The sequence below is a fragment of the Carettochelys insculpta genome, chromosome 13 (genome assembly GCF_033958435.1).
Source record: "Carettochelys insculpta isolate YL-2023 chromosome 13, ASM3395843v1, whole genome shotgun sequence".
Classification (NCBI taxonomy): domain Eukaryota; kingdom Metazoa; phylum Chordata; order Testudines; family Carettochelyidae; genus Carettochelys; species Carettochelys insculpta.
This window is the reverse complement of record NC_134149.1, coordinates 5014507-5038359: the sequence shown is the minus strand read 5'-3', so window position 1 is coordinate 5038359 and position 23853 is coordinate 5014507. Positions and strand designations below refer to the sequence as shown.

Here is a 23853-nt window from a genome sequence, read left to right as displayed (position 1 = left end):
TGTTTCTCCACAGCCAAACAAAAGGGCAATAAGCAATCCACATACAGAAGCACTGAAAATCAGGGAGGCTTTGAAAAAGAGCTTTATGGATGAGCAGATAGCCACATAAATCTGCTGCATTTAACTACAGTGACACCACCCCCATCCCCACAACGAAGTGTGCTTGACCTTTGTGAAAACACCTCCAGCTGCACTCCACCCCATGTGAACCAATAAATGACACTGGTTTTCACAACAACATTATTTTTATTTGTGGGGGTTGAGGGTGAAGGCGCAGGAAAAAAAAAGGGAATCCTGGTGTCAGGTGTGATTGAATGTGAGAAGCGTTTGGGCAACAGGGTGAGAAGGCTGTACAATATTGAATTCTGTGGCAGGTGTACCTCTGCAGTTCCAGCATGGACCACAGGATGTCAGCACTCCTGACAGCTGTCAAGGAGCAAACTGCCAAGTCCTTGCTCCTGCAGTGGGGCATGCTTTACCACCACTGCCTGGTCCACTTTCTGTCAGCAGTGGCTTGGGCTCGTTGAAGCCTGCTGAAGCTGCTGCAGGATGAGGTCCTGTTTTGACCTTTACCTGCAGCAGATCACAGCAACCTTGCCTCTCCCACTCACACTGCTTGTTGAAGACAGTCAAGGTCAAATTTAGACAATTTTTAAATGTGATATAATGCACTGACCCATACAATGAATGGGTCTCTATCTCACAATCACTGCACCTTTTGTTTTCCAAGGCCACTTTTGGCTTCTTAAGTATGACAATGAATCAGCCTGTGCAGAACAGAAACTATTAGTTCTTCAGACCATTTCATTAGGAACATGGTAAGATCCTTGTGGCTAAGAGAGGGGTAGGTGCATTCGAAACAAAGCCCTGTAAAGAGTGGAAAATAACTCTTTCAGAGGCTCCATGTAAATCCTTTGCTGGGGAAAAAAGCAATTTAAAGCAGGGAAAGCATGTCCTGGACATGCTGGTGTCTAGAACCAGGATCTGCACAGCCTGGCAGCCGTGTGACGGGGTGGGGCTGGAGGTTAAGGTGTCAAGCCTGTCAGCCACATGGTGGGCTGTGGGTATGTTTCGTCAGCCCTTTAAAATGTAAAGCGAAGAACAAAACTTTCTCAGTGGCTCTTCATAAATCCTTCGCAGCCATGTGGTTCCAGGGAGGCAGGGTATGGGCACCTGGGAGCCCTTCAGCAGCATGGTTGGAAGGGAGAGGGCCCGCCAGCTATGCAGAGCCCACCAGCCATGTTGTGCAGCAGGACAGTCCTGGGAAATTTAAATAGTCAGCAAGCAGTGCAATAATATTAAGGGGACAAACTTTAATGAAACATCCTGTGCTTCCTTTAGGTTGCAAAAAAAAGACCCCAGCTTCCTAAGAATAACAAAGTGAAAATGAAAATATGCTCAGACTGTACAAGCACCGGGCTGGAAAATTTGCCAGAATGATGTAGGGTGCCATGATGCCAGATTTCTTACTGGTTGCTTGGTGTGGCAAGGTCTGCTATTGTGGAAGTCAGAAGACTTCAGGCCTAACCAAAAACCTTGTGCAAAAAGTATCAGAGTATCTGGCTGAGACCTTTATGGAGAGCTACAAAAAGGATAAGCTTTTCACCCCCAAAAATATTAGCAAGATGTTCTAAGGGGCATAGATCCACCACATCTAACCCACAACCCAATTTTAGCAGTTTAAAAAAAACATGCTCAACAGAAGTAAACCTATATCCCAACAAAGCTGCAACCTGCTTGTAGTATTTAAAAAAAAAAAAAAAAAAAACACCAGAAGAGCCCTCTCCAGCATTGCTGGACTTTGGAGTATCAGGTGTCAATGAGGGGACTGGCTCCTTGGTGAGGAAGAGCTCCTGGCTTGTAGGATCAGCTTCCTTGGGCGCTTGCTGACATCCTCCTCTTCACCCTCTCAGCTCTTACCACAGAGCTGAACAAGATCTCCTGAGTAGTCAATACAATTCTTGGTGACCATGGTTGCGTCCTTCCCAAGAATTCACTGAGCTGCTTGTAAAAGTTGCATGTTTTGGGAGATGTCCCAGATTGTCTGTTGGCTTCTTTCACCTTTTGATGAACCTGCCTGAGCACCTTGATTTTTACCCAGCATTGCTGAGCATCCCTGGTATAACTTTTTTTCCATCATGCCTTGGGAAATCTTCCCATAAACGTCTGCATTTCTTTTGCTGGTTCGTAGTTTGCTCAGCACAGATTCGCTGTCCCACAGAGATGGCTCCTGATGGCTCCATGCTGGGGCTCATTTGTGACCCTGAGAACTCTGATCAGAACTAAAACCCTGAGAATTCATGATGGCTACGCGATTGCTCCTAAGAGGTGCACTCCTGAGGTTTGCTATCCAGGCTGGTCAGAAAGAAAATGAGTTCACATTTCCAGGCTTCCTGTTATCTACTTCCTGCACACCTGGACAGCGGCAGAGGTGAAAGTGGCCAGAATAGACAGCTGTGGGATACCTCTGGAGGCCAATAAAATCAACTTAAAATAACACTGTATCCACACTAGCATTAATTTGACCTTTTAAATTTGACCTTGGTGTCACACTGCCTGGGAGGGACAGAGCAAGAAAGTCAACCCTAGCACCCCTGAAAATCAACATTGTAAAATCAAGCTAAGTGCCTTAAAATCAACCTTATGCTGTAGTGTAGAGAAAGCTTATTTCACCAAAGTTCACTTGGTGAGCCCTGGTTCTTGTGTTATGTGAAGAATTAAAGAACATTTCCTTATTCACTTTCTCCACACCAGTCATGATTTTGTAGAACTTTCTCATACTCCCCCCATGTCTCATGGTTTCCAAGCTGAAAAGTCCCAGTCTTTTTAATTTCACTTCATATGAGAAGGTGTTCCAAACCCTTAATTTTTTTGCCCTTTTCTGAACTTTTTCCAAGGCCACAATATCTTTTTTGAGATGAAGCGACCACATCTATATATAGTATTCAAGGTATGGGTATAACATGGTTCTCGGTCTTATTCTCGCTCCCTTTTTTTAATGATTCCTAACATTCTACTTGCTTTTTTGACTGCTGCTGCACATGGAGTGGGGCTGTGGCCACACTAGCCCCTCCTTTTGGAGGGGCTATGGTAATGAGGCACTTCAGCAGATACTAATGAGGCACTACCATGAATATGCAGCACCTCATTAGCATAATGGCAGATGCATGTGCTTTGAAAGTGCCACCTCACACTTCACTCCTTTCTCTAGATTGTTTAGGAATATGTTGAATGGATTAGTTCCACTACGAATCCATGAGGGACATCCTTCTCCATTCTGAAAGCTGACCAGCTATTCCTACCCTTCGTTTCCTTTCTTTTAACCCGTTATCAGTCCATGAGGGGACCTTTTCTCTTATCCCAAGACAAAGTCTAAGTTACTGTTATGGAAGGAAAGAGTGAGAACTTTTTTTTTAATAACAGATTCAATAAAATGATTGTTGAAATGGAGGCTATGAGAAGCAAGGCTAGGTATACAAATTGAGGCAAACTTCCAACAATTAAACAACTTCTAAATAAAATTATAAGATTGGAGGGCCAGGATTGTTCTGGGCAGCTGGATGCTGAATTTTGACGCATCCAGTGAATCACAGTGTACAGATCTATATACCTGTAACAGGGTTTAAGAGAGAAAAAAAAGAGAGGCAAAAAAAAAAAATTGAACCTGGAAAATCAACCTTCACAGAGTCAATTCTGCATTAAGTACAGATATACCCTTGATGATTTTCTGCTCTGTCATTCCCTTTGAAGCACCTAGCATTGGCCACTGTCAGAAGACAGAATGCTGGGCTATATGAACCATTGATTTGACCCAGTACTGCCATTCTTATGTTCAATCTCTGTATGTTTACTGAGGAAATGTGTTGCAACACTTGTGATTGTAACCCTACAGCATCTTTTCAATTAGTACTTTAATTAGCTGGCACCTTTCTATAAAGAAACTGAAGTGTACCAAGAGCTCCTTAGTTCCTTTATATTAGACATTTCATTAGTTTTTTACCAATGTGTAATCTTGCACCAGTGGATGGGTAGGTAGCAGGACTGAGTGACCATTTTACTTATAGATTTATCATACAATAATTTGTTCAACTATTGTACTTCATTAGCCCCAACTTACAGCCACTTCTTTATATCATGCTGTTTGACAATAACATGTATCAGTCCAAAAACAAGACCATCAAGAAAGCTGTATGAACTACTGTAAAGTTAACAATTAGAAACACAGGCTGTACCTTTTCTTTTCATTGTCCCAAGTACACTTGGGCGAATGCAGTGGATAGGACTCTGGCTTCTCCTGCTGAAAGAGTGCAAACGATATATTGGTACAACATCACTGGCATAAACAGCAAAGAAAACAATTACAGGTGAGGAACAAGGATGTTCAGTGCTAGCTGCTCTGTTTAAGGCCAAACACCAACATAAAGGACAGCAAACAATAAAACAGGACAGCCCTCAATAAAAAAAAGAAAATACCTTCAAAAGAAATAAGACATAGGTAACCCTTAAATATTTACATAAAATAATCCACCAGAAAGCCTGGATCACATGTTGAAGTCTTCAAAAATAATACCCTATATTTCTCCTAATCTAGTCATCACTATAAGCAAGCAAGTTCCTGTACAACATGCCTTTAGTGCTTGTATCCAATTCAAACTAACGAGCATAGAATCCTGGCCAGGTTCTATAAAATTCTTTCCGAATGCTTCTACAGAAGGTGGGTCCACGAGTAACCCAAAGTAAGCCATTCCTCTAAAGACAAACTTAGCAAGATGCTGTCCTTTGAGAGTCTGTAGGTTAGCAGCAATAGTTAGATTGGCCATCTGTTTACATTATGTTGCTGGACAAAATATTAAGTCCCAAAATGTTTTGTCTTGCACAGAATAGTGAAGACTTTGAATGGCCCAGGAACTTCAGGACAGGAAGGGGCAACCACAGCCACTAAAGAAAATTAAAAACACTTAAAGGGCTCTGCAGTACCAGTCACTTCTCCAAGAAATGCCAGGTCACTTACAGCAGCAGATATAACGGGTATGTTTTTCACTTGCATCCATATTCATACCTTCTACAGCACAGTCCTAACAGTGTCTTCTAGAACCTTGGCCACCCACAAAAGCTACCCTAGTTCTGCCAACATTAAAGTAGGAGAAAGACAGTAATAGGCCTCACCTACAAACTAAAGGAATTAAAGTGACTATGTTTTCAGCAAGTTCACAGGTCAAATTTTACGGGTCACTTGAGGCTAACACATCATCTTCCCTTGAGCCACGGTATTGAGTGTTAGTGGATTAAAAAGCTAAATATTCACCATCACAATATTTATACAGTGATATCTCTCAAAGGCTGTAGTAAAATATCTACAGCTCAGCATGGATGGCTACACAAGTGGCAAACTGTGCAACTTCTGTCTATTGGCACAACTTGCTCCTTGCATTGTTTTCTTTTCCCTCCCACTCTCCCTAGAAGTTTGATCATCCACCTGATGAGCCTTGCCATACCGAAAATGTATCCTTTTGGGGGCAAGAACAGCCTTATCTGTGAAACACATAACACCATGAGGCCATGAGCACTAACTGGGTCCTATGGATGCTATTATAATTTTAAAGAATGTTTCCTCTGACTACTTTTTGCTAATCTATAAAATGGTATCCCAATTTCACAACCCGAGAATTAATTTATTATCTCCTGATAGGTCCGTCTACTCTGTATGTGATTTCACATGCTACAGAAAACCTATTGAAAAATCAGATACAGACTGCATTGTAATCCAGCTTCCTAATGTCAGGAATATACATTTTGGTACTTTATAAACTCTACAATTGAAGTTGCATGAATTCACTATGGGTGTGTGTCTGCACTCAGAGACAACTTCAATGTTAGGCACTACACCTAAGTAGCCAGAAGAGAATCTACACACACATTTCCCCCCACTCACCTTACTTTGAAGTTAACTTCGAAGTAGGGAGCCCAACTTCAAAGTCCTTACTCCATTCCCGGGAATGGAGTAGTGGCCTACTTCTAAGTTTAACTTCGAAGCAGGGTGTGTGTAGACACTCTGCGTCTAAGTTGCTTACTCCAAAGTTATTTTTGTAGTGTAGACACAGCCTATGTGAATTGGAGGCCTAGTCACCAAAGCCTGGTTTAGATTTACTACATGTAAGTTAAGTCCTGGTATTTCAGATGCCTCTAATGAACAATCTGTATTAACATTATGTAGAATCAATTTTACAGACTTGTACGTACTTTAAGAATCGTCTCGTTGGACTGGGGCTAGGGCTTGGAGGTAATCCACTGCTACTCACCAAACTTTGCAAAGATGGCGAGAAACGCTGCTGAAAACAAAACATATCGTAATATTTAAACATTAACATCACGCTTCATTCCCATTGCAACAAACTAATCAAAATTCCTGACGTAGCGAGAACTAGAGAGTCTTTAGGAACACAACTAGGGCCTTAAAAAGAAGATTTTACAATATTAGATCAAGCAGCTCATTATTCACTTAAAATAAGTATCTAAGCCATGTGACTGGGAAGATATCACTTTTGGTTAAGTTTTGAAGAAAGTTTTAGGACAAATTTAGACTGATATATCATGTACATACAGAGTGCATGCAAGTTGGGAATACTGTATTGATCAGAATATGTACATTATATCTTAACAAATCAACTGATTTAGATCATCACAACACCCACTTTTCCCAAAGAAAGGAAGAAAGAGAACAAGATGTATTTATCACAATGTACCAACAATTTATCATTAGCTTTACCTGCTCAGTATTAACATTTATGAGATAGTCTGTGGATAAATTAATAGGCTTTACAGTTATTAGTTTGCCTTTTTAATAGTTTAGTTCTCTCTCTGCAGTGAATGCCAATGGAGAAGTCTGGGATATGAGAAGTTTCATCCCTTGCTAAGGTTAGTTAGATTTTTGTTTAGCACTATCAGTACTCTTGAAGGAAGCCCTCTACTACTTCATTTTTCTTACCTTCCCTATTCCTCTGGTAGGTGAAGGAGCTGGAGAAACTGGGACAAAGTCTATTTGCCTGGGAGAGGATGGTTTCTCAAAATCATTGTCACTCTATAAGTATAACAGATCATGTAATTACAGCCAATTGCTTTAATGCAATATTTAATGGGCCAAGCTATACACTAAATAGTGTACAAAGGATCGCTTTGCTGTGGAATGGAACCACATGATGGAAGAAGTCACCTTCACAAATGATTACATGTAAGAAACTTATTATGACTATGAGATAGATAAATGTCATACTTTTGATGAAAGAAAATAATATTAAATATTATGTGCTGATATTAAAGTATCTCCTCAACAGAAAGATATAGCTATGAATAGAGATTACCTTTTGATGCATCAGGCAACACTATATCCTAACAGCTGTACTGACAGACCATTTGTCATTGAGCTACTGGTGATTTTGTACCTTATTAGTACAAAACTTATTGTAAGACAGCAATAAAAAGTATGTTACTAAACCAAAACAATAGGATGTTAAACAGCAAGACTAATCCATTTCATTTTCCTCTAAAAGAAATTTAATGTACTATGGACAATAAAATGCAGCAAACAAGGTGTTAGAAGAATGAAGGTAAAAACTCAGATCTAAAGCATAAGTACATTACCAGGCTCAAGCTTTCCTCCCATGATTGGCTGATCTGCATTGCTGTTTGCACTTCCCTATGAAAAAACAAATCCATCATAATTAGCCCCAGAGACACAGTGTTTAGGTACTCTCATCAGCACACTAATACTCACCTTTCATGTACTGTTTCTCTGTTAATCAAATCCATTCCTTCTTCCTGAAAAATATTAATATAAATGGACAAACATTTAAGAGTTGGTTTATGAGCTTTCTTTTGCTAAAATGAATAAAAAAACTCTTCCTCTTCGAGTCACAATTTGAATGGGTGTCTCACCTCATTCCATATATTGTAAATGGGTGTGCAGGTTGTACAGAACAAAGCATTTTACTGACGGTTACTAAGTTGTTTGACATTATGGAACTTTTAACCATTTCGTATAAAAACTAAAAACAATTCTACAGAAGAGTTTCAAAATGTATTAAGATAGCAAAGCATTTTTTTAAAAGAAACAGAAATACCACATTTAAAATTGTGCACATAAACTTCATTCCCTCCCTGTATTCATGAATTACAATACCGTTTCTAAATATACAATCATGTACTATTCCTCAAAACTCATTCTAGATTGGACACTGTGGAGCAAAACATGGCAGGGATCCAATTACTGAACAGACGATTCATCCATTGCACGCTGGCATCCTAGGCACTGAATGATGCATGGGCTTAATGTAACTGAAAACTATGAGGAAGTATTTTTAAAGGTATAAATGGAAGCTTAAGAGCCTATCACCCATTTATGCCTTTGTCAATTTCCTCCAAACATGAAAAATGTTTACACAGAAAGTAACTTTGACATTTCATGATTTAACTTTAAACTTCAGTAATTCACAAACAATTTTTAATGGATAGCCATGAGGTAAGAAGTAGCCATGTTCGTCTGTATCTTCATAAAACAAAAAAGCAGTCCTGTAGCACTTTACAGACTAACAAAATGAACTTGTACAACAAATAAGTTCTAGATTGCAAATGGGGCTGCAAGAGTTAAGGGCAATCAGCTTTCTATGTGGTGAGAAAGACATCTGATGGTTAACCACTTTTACAGATGGGAAAAGCATCTATTTTCAGTAGCATGTACTAAGAAAACTATTTTCTGTAAACTTTTGTATCTCTGGTGAGAGATACAACCCATGGCAGTTAAATGCACCTTTAAGTGACAGATTTTTCTCAGACTCTTTATAGATCAGCTATTGTGCTTCCAAGTTAAGTCATCAACGATTAGTAGGATACTCCAGCTTTTGTAAAGTCAATAAAGCTAACTTTCTATGTCTTGTTATTTTCAAAACAGAATCTTTTCTCTCACCTGTTTGATTTGATGAAGGCGGCTGCTTGGAATACGAACAGGAGATGATGGTACCAACTGCAAAACAAGCATCATATAGCTGAAATTTAAAAACTGCACAAACAGGGAGGTTAGACACTACCCTTTTTGTTACTTCTTTCTTAAAAAGATATCAAATAACCACTTCTATATCACAAAAATAGCATTTAACACACTTTGCACATAACGTTAAATGCAACACATTTTGCTTACTACTACAAATGTATAAATGTATATTAACCTTTTAAGCAAGAAAGCACTACACTATTTCATTATAAAATTGCTCTATGCTGAGAAATGACTCCTCAATTACTATATGCCAGATTCCACCCCTCTTCAGTTTCAGGCTACTAAAAAGCCTCACCTTACATGAACTGATAATACTGACCCACCCATCATAGTTGCAATAGGACAATAGATAAGGTGGCATAAGCACATCCATCTTAAAGCCGTTGTAAGATGTTCATAATGCTAAAGCCAACAATTCATCCAGCGGGAATTTTCCAGGGCTGGTCTCTGCCTGCAGGAGAATATATTTGACATGATAGAGCAAGAGAGATTCAGCCATTAAAGCATAAGGAGCTGAAGGAGAAAACATCTCAAGTTCTCTCCCCCAATTAACAGCCATGTCAAGTTGAAAATTGACAAGGAAATAGGCCTCTCTGAGTTAAGAGTGCCTTTGAGTATTCTGTTACCATATTCCCATTTGCTGCTGCACATAACGAATCAAAACAAACCCCATAAAATGATGACTTAACAAGGAAAAATCCGAAGGATCCAGTATGTACAAAGCTAATCTGGTAAAGACACAAGCCACACACTCCTGGGCCTTTAACTGCATTCTTTATTTTATACATGATTGATAGTTTGATAAAAATGATCATTTTTTAACTCTTAGGTATTGAGCCAAGAACTTACTGTCATTCATCACAGAAAACAAAATTTTACAATGATTTTCCATATAGACCATTGTCAAGTTGCAAGACAGGTCCTCCTTATTAAATCTTCCTGTTGCAGCTCCTTAATTCACCACTACATACTATAATTAATTACAGCAAATTCACTTTGAATCAATTATTTAGTATTCCCTTTCCTTGAACATTACACATTTGACTGACTTATGGTGCTCATAATAATTAGGAACCAAAAGCCTTAGGCATGAATCACACAGTTTTACTAATGTCCTATTTCTCTTGAACAAAGATCAACCTAGTCAACTGGCGTTGTGGCTTTGTAATGAGGCTGTGTTTTCAAAAGGGGCGATGGCCTCATTTTAAAGGGTCTCTCATTCTTTCAAAAGACATGGAATTTTCCAGGTGAAAAAGTAAAGGATATCACATAATACAAATTATATGCACTTCCTACGCATTAGACTCCACCTTGAAGATAGTGGTCTTCCTCTGCCAAAATGAGACATGTCATCTCTCCATCGGTGCTGCAAATAGCCTCATAGCTTTGAAATCACCATACCCAAAGAAGTGGGGGTGGAATTTTATATGGAAGCACAAAGCATGAGAAGCACTGATCATAATTCTAGATATACTCCAAACTGTTCCTTTAACAGCACAGTAATACAAGCTAGACAGTGTTACTGACTGCATCTCAATCAGAAGGAACTGAAATCTTCTGATCATGCCAAAAATGTTAATATAAAATACACTTTGCCTACATGATTAAAACAAATAGTCACATTCTAAGAGCCTCTTATCCCTCATTACTAGAACTTAATTTGCATGAGAACTTGGATGAACTTTCCTGAATTCCAAAGATGAATATTATGACCGTTAAGAAATAAGCACTTAAAAATAATTAAAACACTTCCATTAAAGTTAATTTTGTTCAGTATATTTAAATTAAAAACCCATCTACCCACACAACCGTTATCCCTACATCACCTAACAGAGTCAACCACTGTAGTAAGCTGTATGATGCAGGTTTTTACATTACTAGTTCTGCATTAGAAAAATGCATTCATAGCTCTTTAATGCACACCCTGGCTGATTTATTAAAAGAGTATAGCTTCTTCACGTTACAATCCTTTTTTAAAGCTTTTTAAAAACACAAGTTTCAGGGTTTAGAGTAGTGTCTGCTGAAAAAGGTTAAGAATAGTATAACAAGTGTGGTAGGTAAAAGGATGAACATGATTCTTAATTACTTGTTTCTTTTTCTTTAAAGTGTTCTGGATTAGTTGAGTCCAATTTTCCTGTTTATATGCCAGAGATCAATGACATTTCAACAGCAACAAGTATTAGGTAGTGATCTGATTTTTCTCCCAGGAAAGTTAAATCAGCAATTTCTGGCCCCTTACTGCCATCTTGGCTTCTTTGGTAGATACTGTTTAAAATTACAATTGCACCGCACTCCTTCCTTTCATCTCTTCCTTTCCCAGCAGTATTGCTTCTCTTGGAAGCTCTAAAACATTAATTTTACTTACAAGAAAAAAAAAAAAAAAAGCTAAATTGGTATCCTCTATCCCATTATAGCCTAGTTTATATCATAGCAGCCTGCTGAATTTTACAGCCATGCTGTTTCTAAGACGCCGTAGCAATTACTGTGGTATTTGAAGTCAACACAACCCTCTTTCTGTTGGTAGTACATGTCCTCACCAGCAATGCTTGCACTAACCTAAGAAAGGCATTGTTGGAGTTTGAGAAGTCCGGCTCTCAGCTCCTGTGTTCCCTGTAAGTAGTGCGCTTGGACAGCTACACAAGAGAGATTCACTTGCCTCCCTAATGATTAGCAGAGCACACAAAACCCAGCAGCATGTGTTCAGATGCCTTTTAAACTAATACCTTTAAATCTTTAATATTACCCTTAATTTATCTCCTGTGAAACAAATTAAACACTGGGGCTAGGGCCACCTATCTTGAAATAATATACACAATTTGCATTGCACAAATTGCTTAAGTTATTTTGAGGCAAATTATTTTGAACTCAGTGCTGGCTACACAGTACCAAAGTTCGAAATAAGTGCTTATTTCAAACTTCCCATTATCCCTCTCAAAATAAGGGATAGTGGGAACGAAATACCGCACTTGAAACCGCCCTGCTATTTCAAGTTCAGTATTTGGCTGCAGGGTTTCTATTTCGGAATACAAAGGTATCCCAAAATAGAAACCTCAGTGTAGTCTTTACCGTGGAGTATAGACTTTTTTTTCCTGATGAGAAGAGTTCAATTGCGCATTACTGACAGCTGGTGAATTGCCGTAACACCAAAAAGTCCCAATTAGCTTGTCTGAATGAGGCTTGGAAAGACTACATGTTATACTGTACGCTCAGCTGTGCTCTACCATGTATTACAGACAATGCATACACCTCAGCCAAGATTTCTGAACCAGATTTCTACCACGCATGGCCAGACTGATAGAGCAGAATAAATGAGGATGAAATACTCCTGGTTTATGGCCCTCTGAAGACATTAGGAGAGACATGAGAATGCCACCGACACCAGGTGTGCATGAGTAGAAAGAGAACTTTTCACCTGAGCTGGGTCTACACGTGAGTGCCCTTTCGAAAGGGTGAAAATCGAAGTTCAGCGGTCGAAATAGCGGCTGTCGAAAGGGCGCACCCTCTGCTATTTTTCAGATCGGCATTTCGATCCGCTCTTCTGAACTGCTGTCGAGGTCTTTCGAAAGAGAGCATCCACACAGCTCCAAGCCCTCTTTCGAAAGAAGGGAGGCAGGAAACACCGCGGACGGGGTCCCTTGGCCAACAAGCCCTTCCGGGGCTGCAGCCAGCCGCCTCCTTTAAAGGGGCCCTCTATCTGCCCTCCCTTCCACACGAGCCCAGTGCTGCCCAGCCTTTCCCAGCCCGCCAGAGCCCACTCGTGCCCATGATGGAGGCCCAGCAACAGCTCCTGCAGGAGGACACCCTCACCACAGATGCCCTGCTGGCAGTGCTGTGCACCATCGCTGCAGCTGTGCCCGAGCATACTGGGTGGCTGGGCAGTCCCCCTCGGGCCGTGGGGCTTCCCCACTCGCGGCACCGCTGGGCACCCCCCGCCCCGGATACCCTGACGCCTCTGGACCCACCCCAGCAGCACCAACTGGCGGGAGCGTGTGGTGCTAGGGGAGTGGGTCGAGGAAAGGTGGCTGCGGAACTTCTGCATGTCGAGGCAGACCTTCGACGAGATCTGCCATTGGCTCGCCCCCGCACTCCGGCATCAGGGCACCTGCATGCGGCCAGCCCTCACCAGGTCGCGATTGCCATCTGGAAGCTGGCCACCCTGCACTCCTACCGCTCTATGGGACAGCAGTTTGGGGTGGGCAAGGCCACCGTCAGGGCTGTACTTATGGAGGTAAGGTGGGGCCAGGTGGGTGGGTAGGTGGGGCTGGGGCAAGGGGAACCCTCCGCTTCAATGGGCTGGATGGGTGGGTGGGGCAAAGGGCTGGACAGGGCAGGGGCTGGATGGGAGGGGGGCAAGGCACTGGACAGGGTGGGGGCAGAATGGGCCTGAGACGGGAGGGGATATGGCCACCACACCTGCACTAGAGAACATGTCCCCCTTCCCCCCTGCAGGTCCTCAGAGCCATCAATGCGATGCTGCTCCATAGGGTCGTTCACCTGGGGGAGCTGGACAACTCCATCGCCAGCTTCCAGGACCTGGGCTTTCCGAACTGCATCGGCACTTTGGATGGCACGCACATCCCCATCCACACCCCGCCACACAGGGCTGGCCAGTACATCAACCGGAAGGGCTACCATTTGGTGGTGCTCCAGGCCCTGGTGGACACGAGAGGCTGGTTCACCGACATCTCTGTGGGCTGGGCCAGCTGCACCCACGATGCCCGGGTCTTCTGGAACTTTGGCCTCTGCCAGCGCATGAGGGCCATCACCTTAGTCCCCCAGTGGGAGATCCCAGTGGCAGAGGACATCATCATGCCACTCTGCATGGTGGCAGATGCAGCATACCCCCTGCAGCCGTGACTCATGAGGCCGTACATGGGACACCTCGACCCCACCTGGGAGGCATTCAATCAGCACTTCAACCATGCCCACAAAGTGGTGGAGCGGGCCTTCGGGCGCCTAAAGGGGCGGTGGAGGTGCCTCCTCACGCAGGTGGAGGTCGGGGTCCTCAGCGTGCCCCAGATGGTGGGCACCTGTTGCATCCTCCACAATGTCATGGAGGGAAAGGGGGACGGCTATGTCCCTGGCAGGTGCCCCCCCACCCCCGGCCGGCACCAGCTATGAGCAGCCAAGCATCGCCCCCATCTGCCAGGCCCACCAGGATGGCCACTGCATCCAGGAGGCCCTCAGGCACGCCTTTGCCAACAGCCACCTCTGACCCACATTCACATCCACATCCCACACACATCTGCCACCCACCATCCCCACCAGCCCCACCCCCAGCAGCACTGCACCCGCACATCCACCACCCACCATCCCCCTGAGGAGCACAGCACAGAGTAGTGAACAATAAAAGAAACATTTTTTTATCTATACTATTTCCGTTGTTAATGATATACAGGGAGCGGGGGGGACCTAACTTGGAGGTGGGGTGAGGCACTCATTCTGGGGCGGGGTGGTGGGCTGTGAGCCCTGTCGGCCCCTTGAACCCCTGCCTCCCCGGGTGCAGGGTCCCCGGCAGGGAGGAGAGGGTGCAGATAGCACCAGCAGATATTGCCAGCGAGTGGGCCTGGTGGGGGCAGGCTCAGCAGGAGGAGCTGCTGGGGGGCGGGGGGCAAGAGGCGGGCAACTGTGGTTGTATGGTCCCGGAGGATGTAGCCAATGTCAGCCAGGGTGGTCAGCAGCCTCTCCCAGGCTGCCGTCCTCCACTCCATGTCGGCCTGGGCGAACGTCAGTTGTTGCTTGACCACCTCAGCCTGGTGCTGGCTGGCTGGGTCCTCCTCGGCCCGGCAGAGGGCCTTCCGGCCACAGCACCAACGGCGCACTGCCTGGGGTGGAGTCCAGGCACCTCCAAGGGCTGCAGGGGTGCTCTCGGGGACGAGGGATAGCACAGGGCTCTCCCGGCCCATGGACGGTGCGGCTGTGTGAAGAGGAGGAGAGCATGTCAGTAATGTGCCCCGGACGGAGGGGACCAGGCTGTGGCCCACCTGCCGAAGCCCGACCCCCAAAGAACACTGACCCCCCCACCCCCAAAGGGCACCAACCTGTCCCCCACGGGCTGGGCCTCCCAGCCTGGGGGTGTGTCCCAGGGTCTCTCATGCAGGTGGCACTTTCTGGCCTGCAGTGTGCAGGGCCCAGGCGCTGTCCAGCACTGACTGGCTGCCACCCTGTGCAGCTTGCGGCACTGTCCACTGAGGGTGGGTGCTGGGCATCGATGGTGCACCATGACGAGGTGCCGCATCCCATGTCGGGGGTGGCTTGTGTGTGGCCTGGGACCACAGGTCCTGTGTGTGGGCAAATAGCCATTGCATCACCCCGACCCTGTGGAGCAGGTGTACACCCCTCCCTGTACGTACTGGAGGGTCCCTCAGTGACGTCCAGGTATGTCTGGCCCCCACTTGCCCGGCTGGAGGAGCGGCAGGGGATGACGATGGTGAGGTCCCCCTCCTCACTCAACTACTCGGTGGTCCCCTCGCCCTCCTGAGTGCTCGGTCCGGGCTGCTCCTCTTCCTCCTCTGTCTGCAGCTCCATGCTGGATGTGTCCAGGAATGCCAGGGGTGGGGAGCTCTCCTGGGGCCCCAGGATGCCCCGGAGCTTCCGGAAAAAGGGGCACGTTTCTGGAGATGCCCCAGAGCGGTTGGCCTGGTCCCTGGCCTGGGCATAGCCCTGCCGCAGCTCCTTGACCTTGGAGCATACCTGCTCTGCGGTACACTCTGTGCGGCCCTGGGTCGGGAGGCCCTGTGCCAGGCAGGCGAAGGCAGTGGCATTGTGCCGCTTCACCCCCATGTGGTGCAGGACCTCCTCATCCTTCCAGAGGCTGAGGAGGTCCCGCAGCTTCCGCTCCATCCAGGAGGGAGCCCCCTTTTTTTTCCTCCCCCTAGAGCCCTACAGGGGCTTTTGGGGGGGTGGGGGGGCGGCTGTGTGGCTCGCGGGGGGGCTGGCTGCTGGAGCACATGGGGAGGCTGCTCCTAGCATGCTCTCAGCTTCCTGCCATGGGTTTCCTGCATGCATGTGCCTTTAAGGCAGCCGAACGCAGGGACCATAGAGCCCCGCTGCTGCTGACTGAAGTGGCCCTGCGCTCCAGTTGACCGGCGCCATGGTGGACCTGTATTTTGAAAAAGTGGACTGTGGAGCATCTACATGTATACTCTTTCGATTTAGTATTTCGAAAGGGAGCAATCTTCCTGATACAGGATCGGGGTTTGCATTTTGAAGTCTGTGCCCCGTTCTTTCGATTTTCTTTCAAAAGACAGGTTTATGTGGGTGGATGTTCTTCCCGCTCTTTCGAAAAAGGGGCACTTATTTCATTTTTTGTGCACGTGTAGACACAGCTCTGAGGTTATGACCTGCTTTAGGCCACTTCTCTGGCCATGAAGTACATCTATTGCCCTTAATAAGTAGTACAACTCTACCCTTTCCCTGCAAGGCCACTCTGCTCCCAAAAACACAATCCCCTCCCCCCACCCACCAAAAAAAAATTGCGTTCCCTTGTTTTTAGCAGTTCTTTCTAGTGTCTTGCATAGTTCTCAATTTTCATCTCTCCATTTCCTGGGATATATCTGTGTCTTACTAAGTAAGCAGATACCTTATTCCCTGCAGTGTTCTTGCTACTGCTGTTGAGATGGTAATCCATTGCTAAGCTTTCTTTGTTCCCCAACCTTATTTATATTGGTTGCTTCGTCTTCATGATTTGGACCACTTGTGAGGTCAAAAACATCTTTTCTAAAACGCTGTAGATTTTATTCTATCTTTGGTTCAGTTAATTTTCAGGTTAGACCATCATACCTGCTTCTCTTTGGCTTTGCATCAAGGTCAACTGAAAAGAACCTTAGTGTTTCAAAACTGTTCTTGCTTAAAGGACTACTGCCCTCTTTTAAATGTTGTCTCTCGCTGACCCCTGTTTAAGTGAATCTCTTCAACACCAAAGGGAAACCAAGTGAATTTCTGGGAAGGAAAGCAATTTATCTTTGATCTGAAAGTAAGCATAGAAATTTCAGCCTAAAATGTAACTTAAAAAAACAAAAAAGGAAGAAGCCTGAAAATAAAGGCTTCCAACTAAATGTTGCCTCAAATCAATGCCTATAACACGGTAAATACATCTCGTTTTGTTTCTTAAACAGCATGTGCACATATTATGCTTATTATGTTTATTATGCTTATTTGTTGAGGCCTTTAAATAAAGGATCTCAAGACTACTACAGGTTGAACTTCTCTAGCCCAGCACCCTTGAAAACTAACCAATGGCAAACTAGCAACGTTGCCAAATGACAGGAGATCAATATTGTCTAGAAGTATTACCAACACTTCCACTGCATACTGGGCTCTTAGCAGACATTTAGGGATGAATTACAGCTGAATAACAGCACAGAACATTGACAGTGAAGACTGGTGGCTGTAAACAAACTTTGTGGGACCATAAGAAAATTGGCCACACCTATAAGCAGACATCCAGCTAACTAAAATGGTGCCAAACCATGGCTGTTGCCGAACCAGACTGTGCCGGACTACAAAGGTTAAACCTGTACAAAAACAAACCCTTTCAAACCAGCTGTATTGTTTAGTTTTGAAATAGAATTTTAGCTGGGGCAAAGGAGACTGTATGGAAGAGGGGGGACAGGAATTAAATATTGTCTCCACTTAAAGTAACCCAAATAGCAATAAAACAAATATCTAGTTAGCATATGTCCACAACCCTTGTATACTATATGTAAGAAAAAGATAAGCTGACATTAAAATCCTTCCATCCTTCCAGTACATAATTGTGAACTGAATGCTACTGCACCTATGTGAATTTTAGAAAAAATATATCTGTTTACATTTTATTTTTAAGATTTAGGTAAAATTCCTCTTGTTTTTAAAAATTTAGAACGGTTTCTTCCCCACACGCACCGGAAATAAATCCATTTATGATCCATCAATTCAATATGCTCAAGACATCCTGTTTAAATATCCCTGCACTGACTCCCAAATACTACTGGATCAATCCAAACCACTTTTTCCACCATAACTCAGGCTAAGAAAGCTTTACTTAAAAGAAACTATTTTTAAACAGAAAGTTACATTTTGAGTTCATAAATAAGTATTGTACTAAATTTTGGTGCAGACATTTGCTATCAAAGTAATTTAAGTTTACAAAATTAATACAGTGGAAAAATTTTAATTAAGATTGGATGGTTTTCTGAGATATACTTTGTATATCTCAAACAAATTCAGTTAAGTCCAAAGGTCTATGTTTCACAGGAGGTCAACTGAATTATCATAACATTCCTATTTGCTTTATAATCTACAATGCAATATTAATGTAAATTCAGTGGATTTATTTAAAATAAAAAACAAAGCAGAGATGATTGAGACCTAGGAATAACTGACTGGATAAAAAGACCAGTTTGGAAAGCAAATTGGTGTATTACTACACTCACAATTACCACTCTTAGAACATCCGCTTAAATAATTTACGAACTAGGTTGTCTTCAGAATGACACAACAGTATTTTCTAAGGCCAAATGATCTTTCAAATGAATTACACTGAGGTTGCAAAAATATATAACTTTTAATTTACAGCCTGGTTCATCTCTAAAGCTTTTTAGGGCCAAAGAACAAATAAGCAATGTTTTTGTGCTAAACATTTTCTTACCAAACTATGACGATTCATAACTGTTGTACTGTTTCTGCGGGTTCGCAAAAGGTTGGTCTGGAACACCTGTGAATTATCACTGTGAAAAGAAACACTTGTCAAATTCAAGAGCTATTTCCTTCACCACTCATAAAAAGTCTCAGTATAAGCTATGAAAATATGTGCTTTCATCCTCTCAACCCACAGCCAAAAATTCAAGTCTTTCTCCCCAACATAATTTCCAGCTACCCTAGTTAATGACATTAATCATGCTGCATCCTCGCTATAGTAAATGCAAACTTTTATGGATAAACATTTTCTATGGAAATGTGTGAGTCTAGAGTGTAGCTATTTATAGTCCTTAGCACCAAACACAAGTCATTAACTAGAATGAAAAATCAACAGATGGACTGACACAAGGCTCAATATCAGTGGTGTCAAAGATAAATCACATAACAGGTCAGCAGAGTTCCTTCTAATTTTTTACATCCATGTTTGGAATGGCTTTCATTATATGCATCAATATACAGATAATGTATCATGTAAAAAAACTACTGCACACTTGGACCGTGTGTGTGTGGCAGGGGTGGCGCTGAGAGGTTGGGATGCAGGAGGAGTTTGGGATTGGGACAGAAGGCTGGAGTGTGGTCAGGTATGAAGGTGCAGGGGGGCCCAGGAGAGAGAGGACTATTCCCAGCCCTCTCTCACTGCAGCAGATTGGGGCCAAGAGAGGGTCACCTGTCCCACAGCAGAATAAGTCCAGGCTAGGCTAGGAGGGTACCAGGGAAGGGGCACCTGTCACCTGGTAACAGCAGCTTTGCATTGGGTGCCATGGCCAGAGGAGAGGCCTGCTCCTCTGACCCCAGCATTGAGCTGTTATGGCCAAAAGGTGTGGGGGAGGGAGAAAGAAGCCTCCACTCAGCTCCAGCACAGACATAGCCTGCCCCTCCCTGATGATATTGTCACAGAGTTGTAGCAGCTCTACCCTGGCAGCTGGAGCCACTGGGGAGAGACATGGAGATATATACATATTGCTTAGAACTGGAAGGGAACTTGAGAGATCATTGAGTCCAGTCCCTTAAACTCACAAAAGGGCATATCACCATGCCTGAATGATTGTTACCTCTAACCTGCCCCAGAATCTTGAAAGGCCCCCCTCAAGGATTGAGCTCACAAGCCAGGGTTTATAAGTTCAGTGCTCTAACCACTGAACTAGATACTCCAAAGTGGAAGCTGAGCTTACTAAAGAAAGTCTGAGAATCTGAAACTCACATGGTTCAAAATGATACTTGTATCTGTTAGACGAAAAATAACTGTAGAATATTTTTAGTTTGTTCAGTCATACTATCAGCTGTCCTTTAAAAGAATCTTAAAAGTTTAAGTTTCGGATGAGGATCATACCACACCGATAAATTGAATAATCTACATGTTAGATAACTAGTCCAAATGCAGTAAACAACATACAAAACAAGAATTTTACTGCATTACAGGTTACACACACATTTGTTATCCAATAATTTTCAAGGATATTATAGTGGAAATGAATTAAAAATAAAGCTAGTAAACAAGGTTTTACATTCAACAGGAAAAAATAGTAACTTGCTAACAGAAGCTGTTTCAGAAACTTTCCATTCTTCATTAGGAATTCAGTGCAGCCCTTTTCACCAAAATTATACTCCACCTCCATTTGCCCATATTTAGCAATCACAGTTTTGGAGAAAATAATGAAGAGAGATTTACATGGCTCACAACTAGCCATCCACTAATGGTTTCTTTTAAATCTGATGTTTGCAATCTAAAACAAAATTAATTTAGAAAAAAATACTGAAGATACAGGTACCAAGACTGCATTTTAAGTAATCTGATGCCTACAGTAGTTCCCAGATCTCTCATTATAGTGTTCCATTCGCCAACACAAGCTACAGTTGTCCAAAATAAAACTAAGAGGCCTGTTACCACACACAACTGTTCTCATCTTTTACTCAGAAGTGAAACCTTTAGAGGCAAAAGGGCCCAAGTAAGCTACATTCCTTCATAATTTGACTAAGCTCTTGTCCATAGAAACATGAAGTAACATTTGTGTAGTGCCTTGCATCACAAAGGATCTTCAGAGATCTGACAATCTTAAACTGATAACACAAGTAACTCACACAGTGATTACTTTTCCAGCTACCATTTACTGATTGCAACAGCCGCTTTGAAGTTAAGCACCAATACAAAATAGTTCAGAATAAAAAGTGAAAAATAGAGTGTCTAATTGAAACTTCATCAGAAATTTAGTCAGGTACATTTTAGCTAGGTACCTGCATATTTCCAAACCACACAAGGGCCAAGATAGCAGACAAAGTCTCAGTTTTACATCTTACCCAATAGATAACAAGGCACCAGACATCAGTAGTATATCTACAGTTTCATATAGAAAAATATACGAGATTAGAACACCACTTTCTGTATCATTGGCATATCCTATTAAAATATTAATTAATTCTACCTAGCTAATTGAAACTGGATAGAATACATGCTTTGGTTTTAAATATGAGAAAGGCTGTATTCCACTACATTTTATAGAAACACAACCTGCTGTTGCCTCAGCAGCAGCAGCAACAACATTGTATCAGAGAGGTAGCAGAGTTAGACTGTACTCCAACAAACCAAAGCTGCATAAATGTAGCACTTTAAAGACTAACAAAAGAATGTATTTGGTGATGAGCTTTTGTGGGACAGAGAATATGTGATTTTGTTAGTCTTTAAAGTGCTGTATTTCTGCTGCTTTGGCTTATTGAACAACATAGTATGGTGGTGTGAGAATACCTTGACATGAGGGCAGCACTGTTTCCCCCCTCTACATCAGCTCAGGTGGAAAATACACTAAATCCAGTCTGGAAATCCCTGACACTAGATCAGTCATTTGGTCCTTTCCATCTCTGGTTCCCACAGAAAAACTGATCTGGGGAGGATGCAGTGGGGATGTGCCTGATCCTTGGGGAAAGGTACTTGACACCTCCCCTCAGTGAGAAGTGTCTTAACCCCCACCCGCGGGGGGATAAAGTTCTAAGGTTTCACCAGGAAGATAAAACGCTGCGTTTAATCTGAGTAACTGTGTTCGAATGTTAAATATAAGCTTGTGCCCAGGCGGGTCCCTCACCTCACCCTGGGATAGACAGGATGAGCCCCAGGATGAGGTGGGTCGAGGAGTGGCAGCCCCGCGTCTCCCCTCCGCCCGGGGACGACGGAGGGGGGCAGGGGCGCCAGGCCCGCGTCTCACCTCAGCCCGTGGATGAGGGGGGCGCTGTTCGATCTCCTCAGGCTGCCCCCGTCGCTCGGCGCCGCCGCGCTCCCCACCGGCAGCTCCAGGTCCAGCTCCATTTTCTCCTGAGCCATCGCGGCGGCTCCGGCTGCTCCTGCTCCGCCGCGAGGCCCATTCACTGGGGGCGGCCGCAGCGGCTCCTCATGCCGCCCCCTGCTCCGATCCGGCCCGGCCGCCCCTACAGGCCCCGCTGCAGGCAGAGGACGGGGGCGCTGCGAGCCCGGCGAGCGGGGCGGCACCAGCAGCGCCCCATGCTGCGGGAACGACAGGGGCGGCTTCTCTCCGCAGCAGCCGCCGCCACCGCCGCCGCTTCCTCGGCTCACCCCGGCTCTCTGCGCACGGAGGCGGCCTCGCCGCCGCCTCTTGCGAAACAAGCGACCGGGCCCGGAGAATTGCTGGGCAGCAGTACGCATGCGCCATAGCGAACCTGGCTGGCGGACGCGGCGACGCCGAGCAGCTCTGCGGACATGCGTAGTGGAACGGCAGCACGGCGGCCCTCGCGCCTGCGCAGTTCATCGGCGCGCGGAGACTGGCTGGCCCGTGTGGGTGACAGCGGTGGTGCCCCGGGCCTGATGGCGGCTGGGGCCAGAGGATTCACAGAGCGTGACTGGCACAACCATCGCCCAGTCCGTTCTCATGGTGGGGCTGCTGCTGTGTGTGCTCCTGCTCCTTCCCGTTTGCCTGGCTTGTGCTCGGCCTAGGCCCGGGCCGTCGATCATTTTCACAGAGGGGCCACACCAGGAGCTCTCGTGCTGGTCACGGGGCCTGGGGTAAAAGGGTTGGGGCTGGGACCTAGACAGAGACAGAGACAGAGACAAAGGCTACGTCTACACTAGCCCAGCAGATCAACCCACTTTGGGTCAGTCTGGGGCTCCGTTTCACATATCCAGTGGGGACGTGCAAAATCAACCTTTCAGGGGTTGCAGTCGACCCTTGTACTCCTCGCAGGACGTGGGGTAAGGGAGGGCCACGCGTGAAGCTCTCATCAGCTGGTCAGTATGGACAGCCAAGTAAGCTGAGTGCACTTAGATCGATTCTAGCTACACAATTGCTGTAGCTACAGTTGTGTATCTGAGGTTGACTTACTTTGCCTAGTGTAGAAATAGCCTTACAGAGGGTGCGAGTGTGAAAAAGAAACACTTGGTATGTGAGAGACAGACTTTGTGACAGAGTGAGTGTGTACTGCAGTGTATATGTGACAGTGACAGTGTGTGGAACAGACTGGTTATGGGTGACAGTGACACAGTGTGTGTGCTGGCTGCTGCTGGGAAAGTTTCTGAGAGAAGCCACCCTCTGTCTCTTTACGTGACATTCTCCCCTGTTGTCTCCCTGCTCTCTTGCTCTGCACTCCTGAGTTAGTTACCATCCATGCTTCACACTGGAGCAGCTCTTCTGTGTGTCTCCCTTCCTCTGATTCCTGCTCTGCAAAGATGGGGTACGGGACAGGGGAACAACCTGACCTCAGCAGTATCCTTTCCCCTCAACCCCTTTCCGCTCTGCGTAGCTAGCAAGAGAATCCTCAGACCAGTTTGGCTGCAGATGCAGCAAGGTGGGAGGAGGGACAGCTAAACACAGGCTGCTGGCTGTAAGAATGCACGCTCTGCTAGTCAGCTGCATGGGCCAGAGAGAAATGCTTGGCAAGCCAAATCGAGACCCCCCCAGGCATGATTTTGCCCACCTCTGACCTAGGCTATGCAGTGCCTGAGAGCTCCTGGTCCCTACCTGTAATGTCTGAAATATGGATTCTTGCACACTTTGTTGTAGACTGTTAGTCTGGAACCCTGGGCTAGAGGCAGGAACTCAGTAGTTTGGGAGCTGCTGTCTCAGGAACTTTCTTACATTTTCTTTAAAAGTGGGACATTCAAAACCTATACTGGAAATCATTTTTAT

General features: G+C 44.6%; 1 protein-coding gene across 5 annotated transcripts in view; it reads right to left on the bottom strand.

Annotated features, from left to right (window-relative positions):
- The window catches only part of LOC142019977 (P2R1A-PPP2R2A-interacting phosphatase regulator 1-like), a 30585-nt gene extending 8194 nt beyond the window's left edge, over window positions 1–22391 (bottom strand). Inside the window, exons 1-8 of one of the 5 annotated variants that reach the window (XM_075007446.1) lie at window positions 21922–22391; window positions 18678–18756; window positions 8960–9016; window positions 7772–7815; window positions 7639–7693; window positions 6986–7078; window positions 6241–6329; window positions 4233–4294 (exon numbers count right to left, since the gene is read on the bottom strand). In XM_075007446.1, coding sequence (XP_074863547.1) covers window positions 4233–4294; window positions 6241–6329; window positions 6986–7078; window positions 7639–7693; window positions 7772–7815; window positions 8960–9016; window positions 18678–18756; window positions 21922–22376 — 934 coding nt within the window. In that variant the 5' untranslated portion in view covers window positions 22377–22391. Of the gene's footprint in view, window positions 1–4232; window positions 4298–6240; window positions 6330–6985; window positions 7079–7638; window positions 7694–7771; window positions 7816–8959; window positions 9017–18677; window positions 18757–21921 lie in introns of all 5 variants that reach the window. The other 4 variants (XM_075007442.1, XM_075007443.1, XM_075007444.1 and 1 more) reach the window with 4 other exon arrangements.
- Between the last annotated feature and the right edge of the window lie 1462 nt (window positions 22392–23853).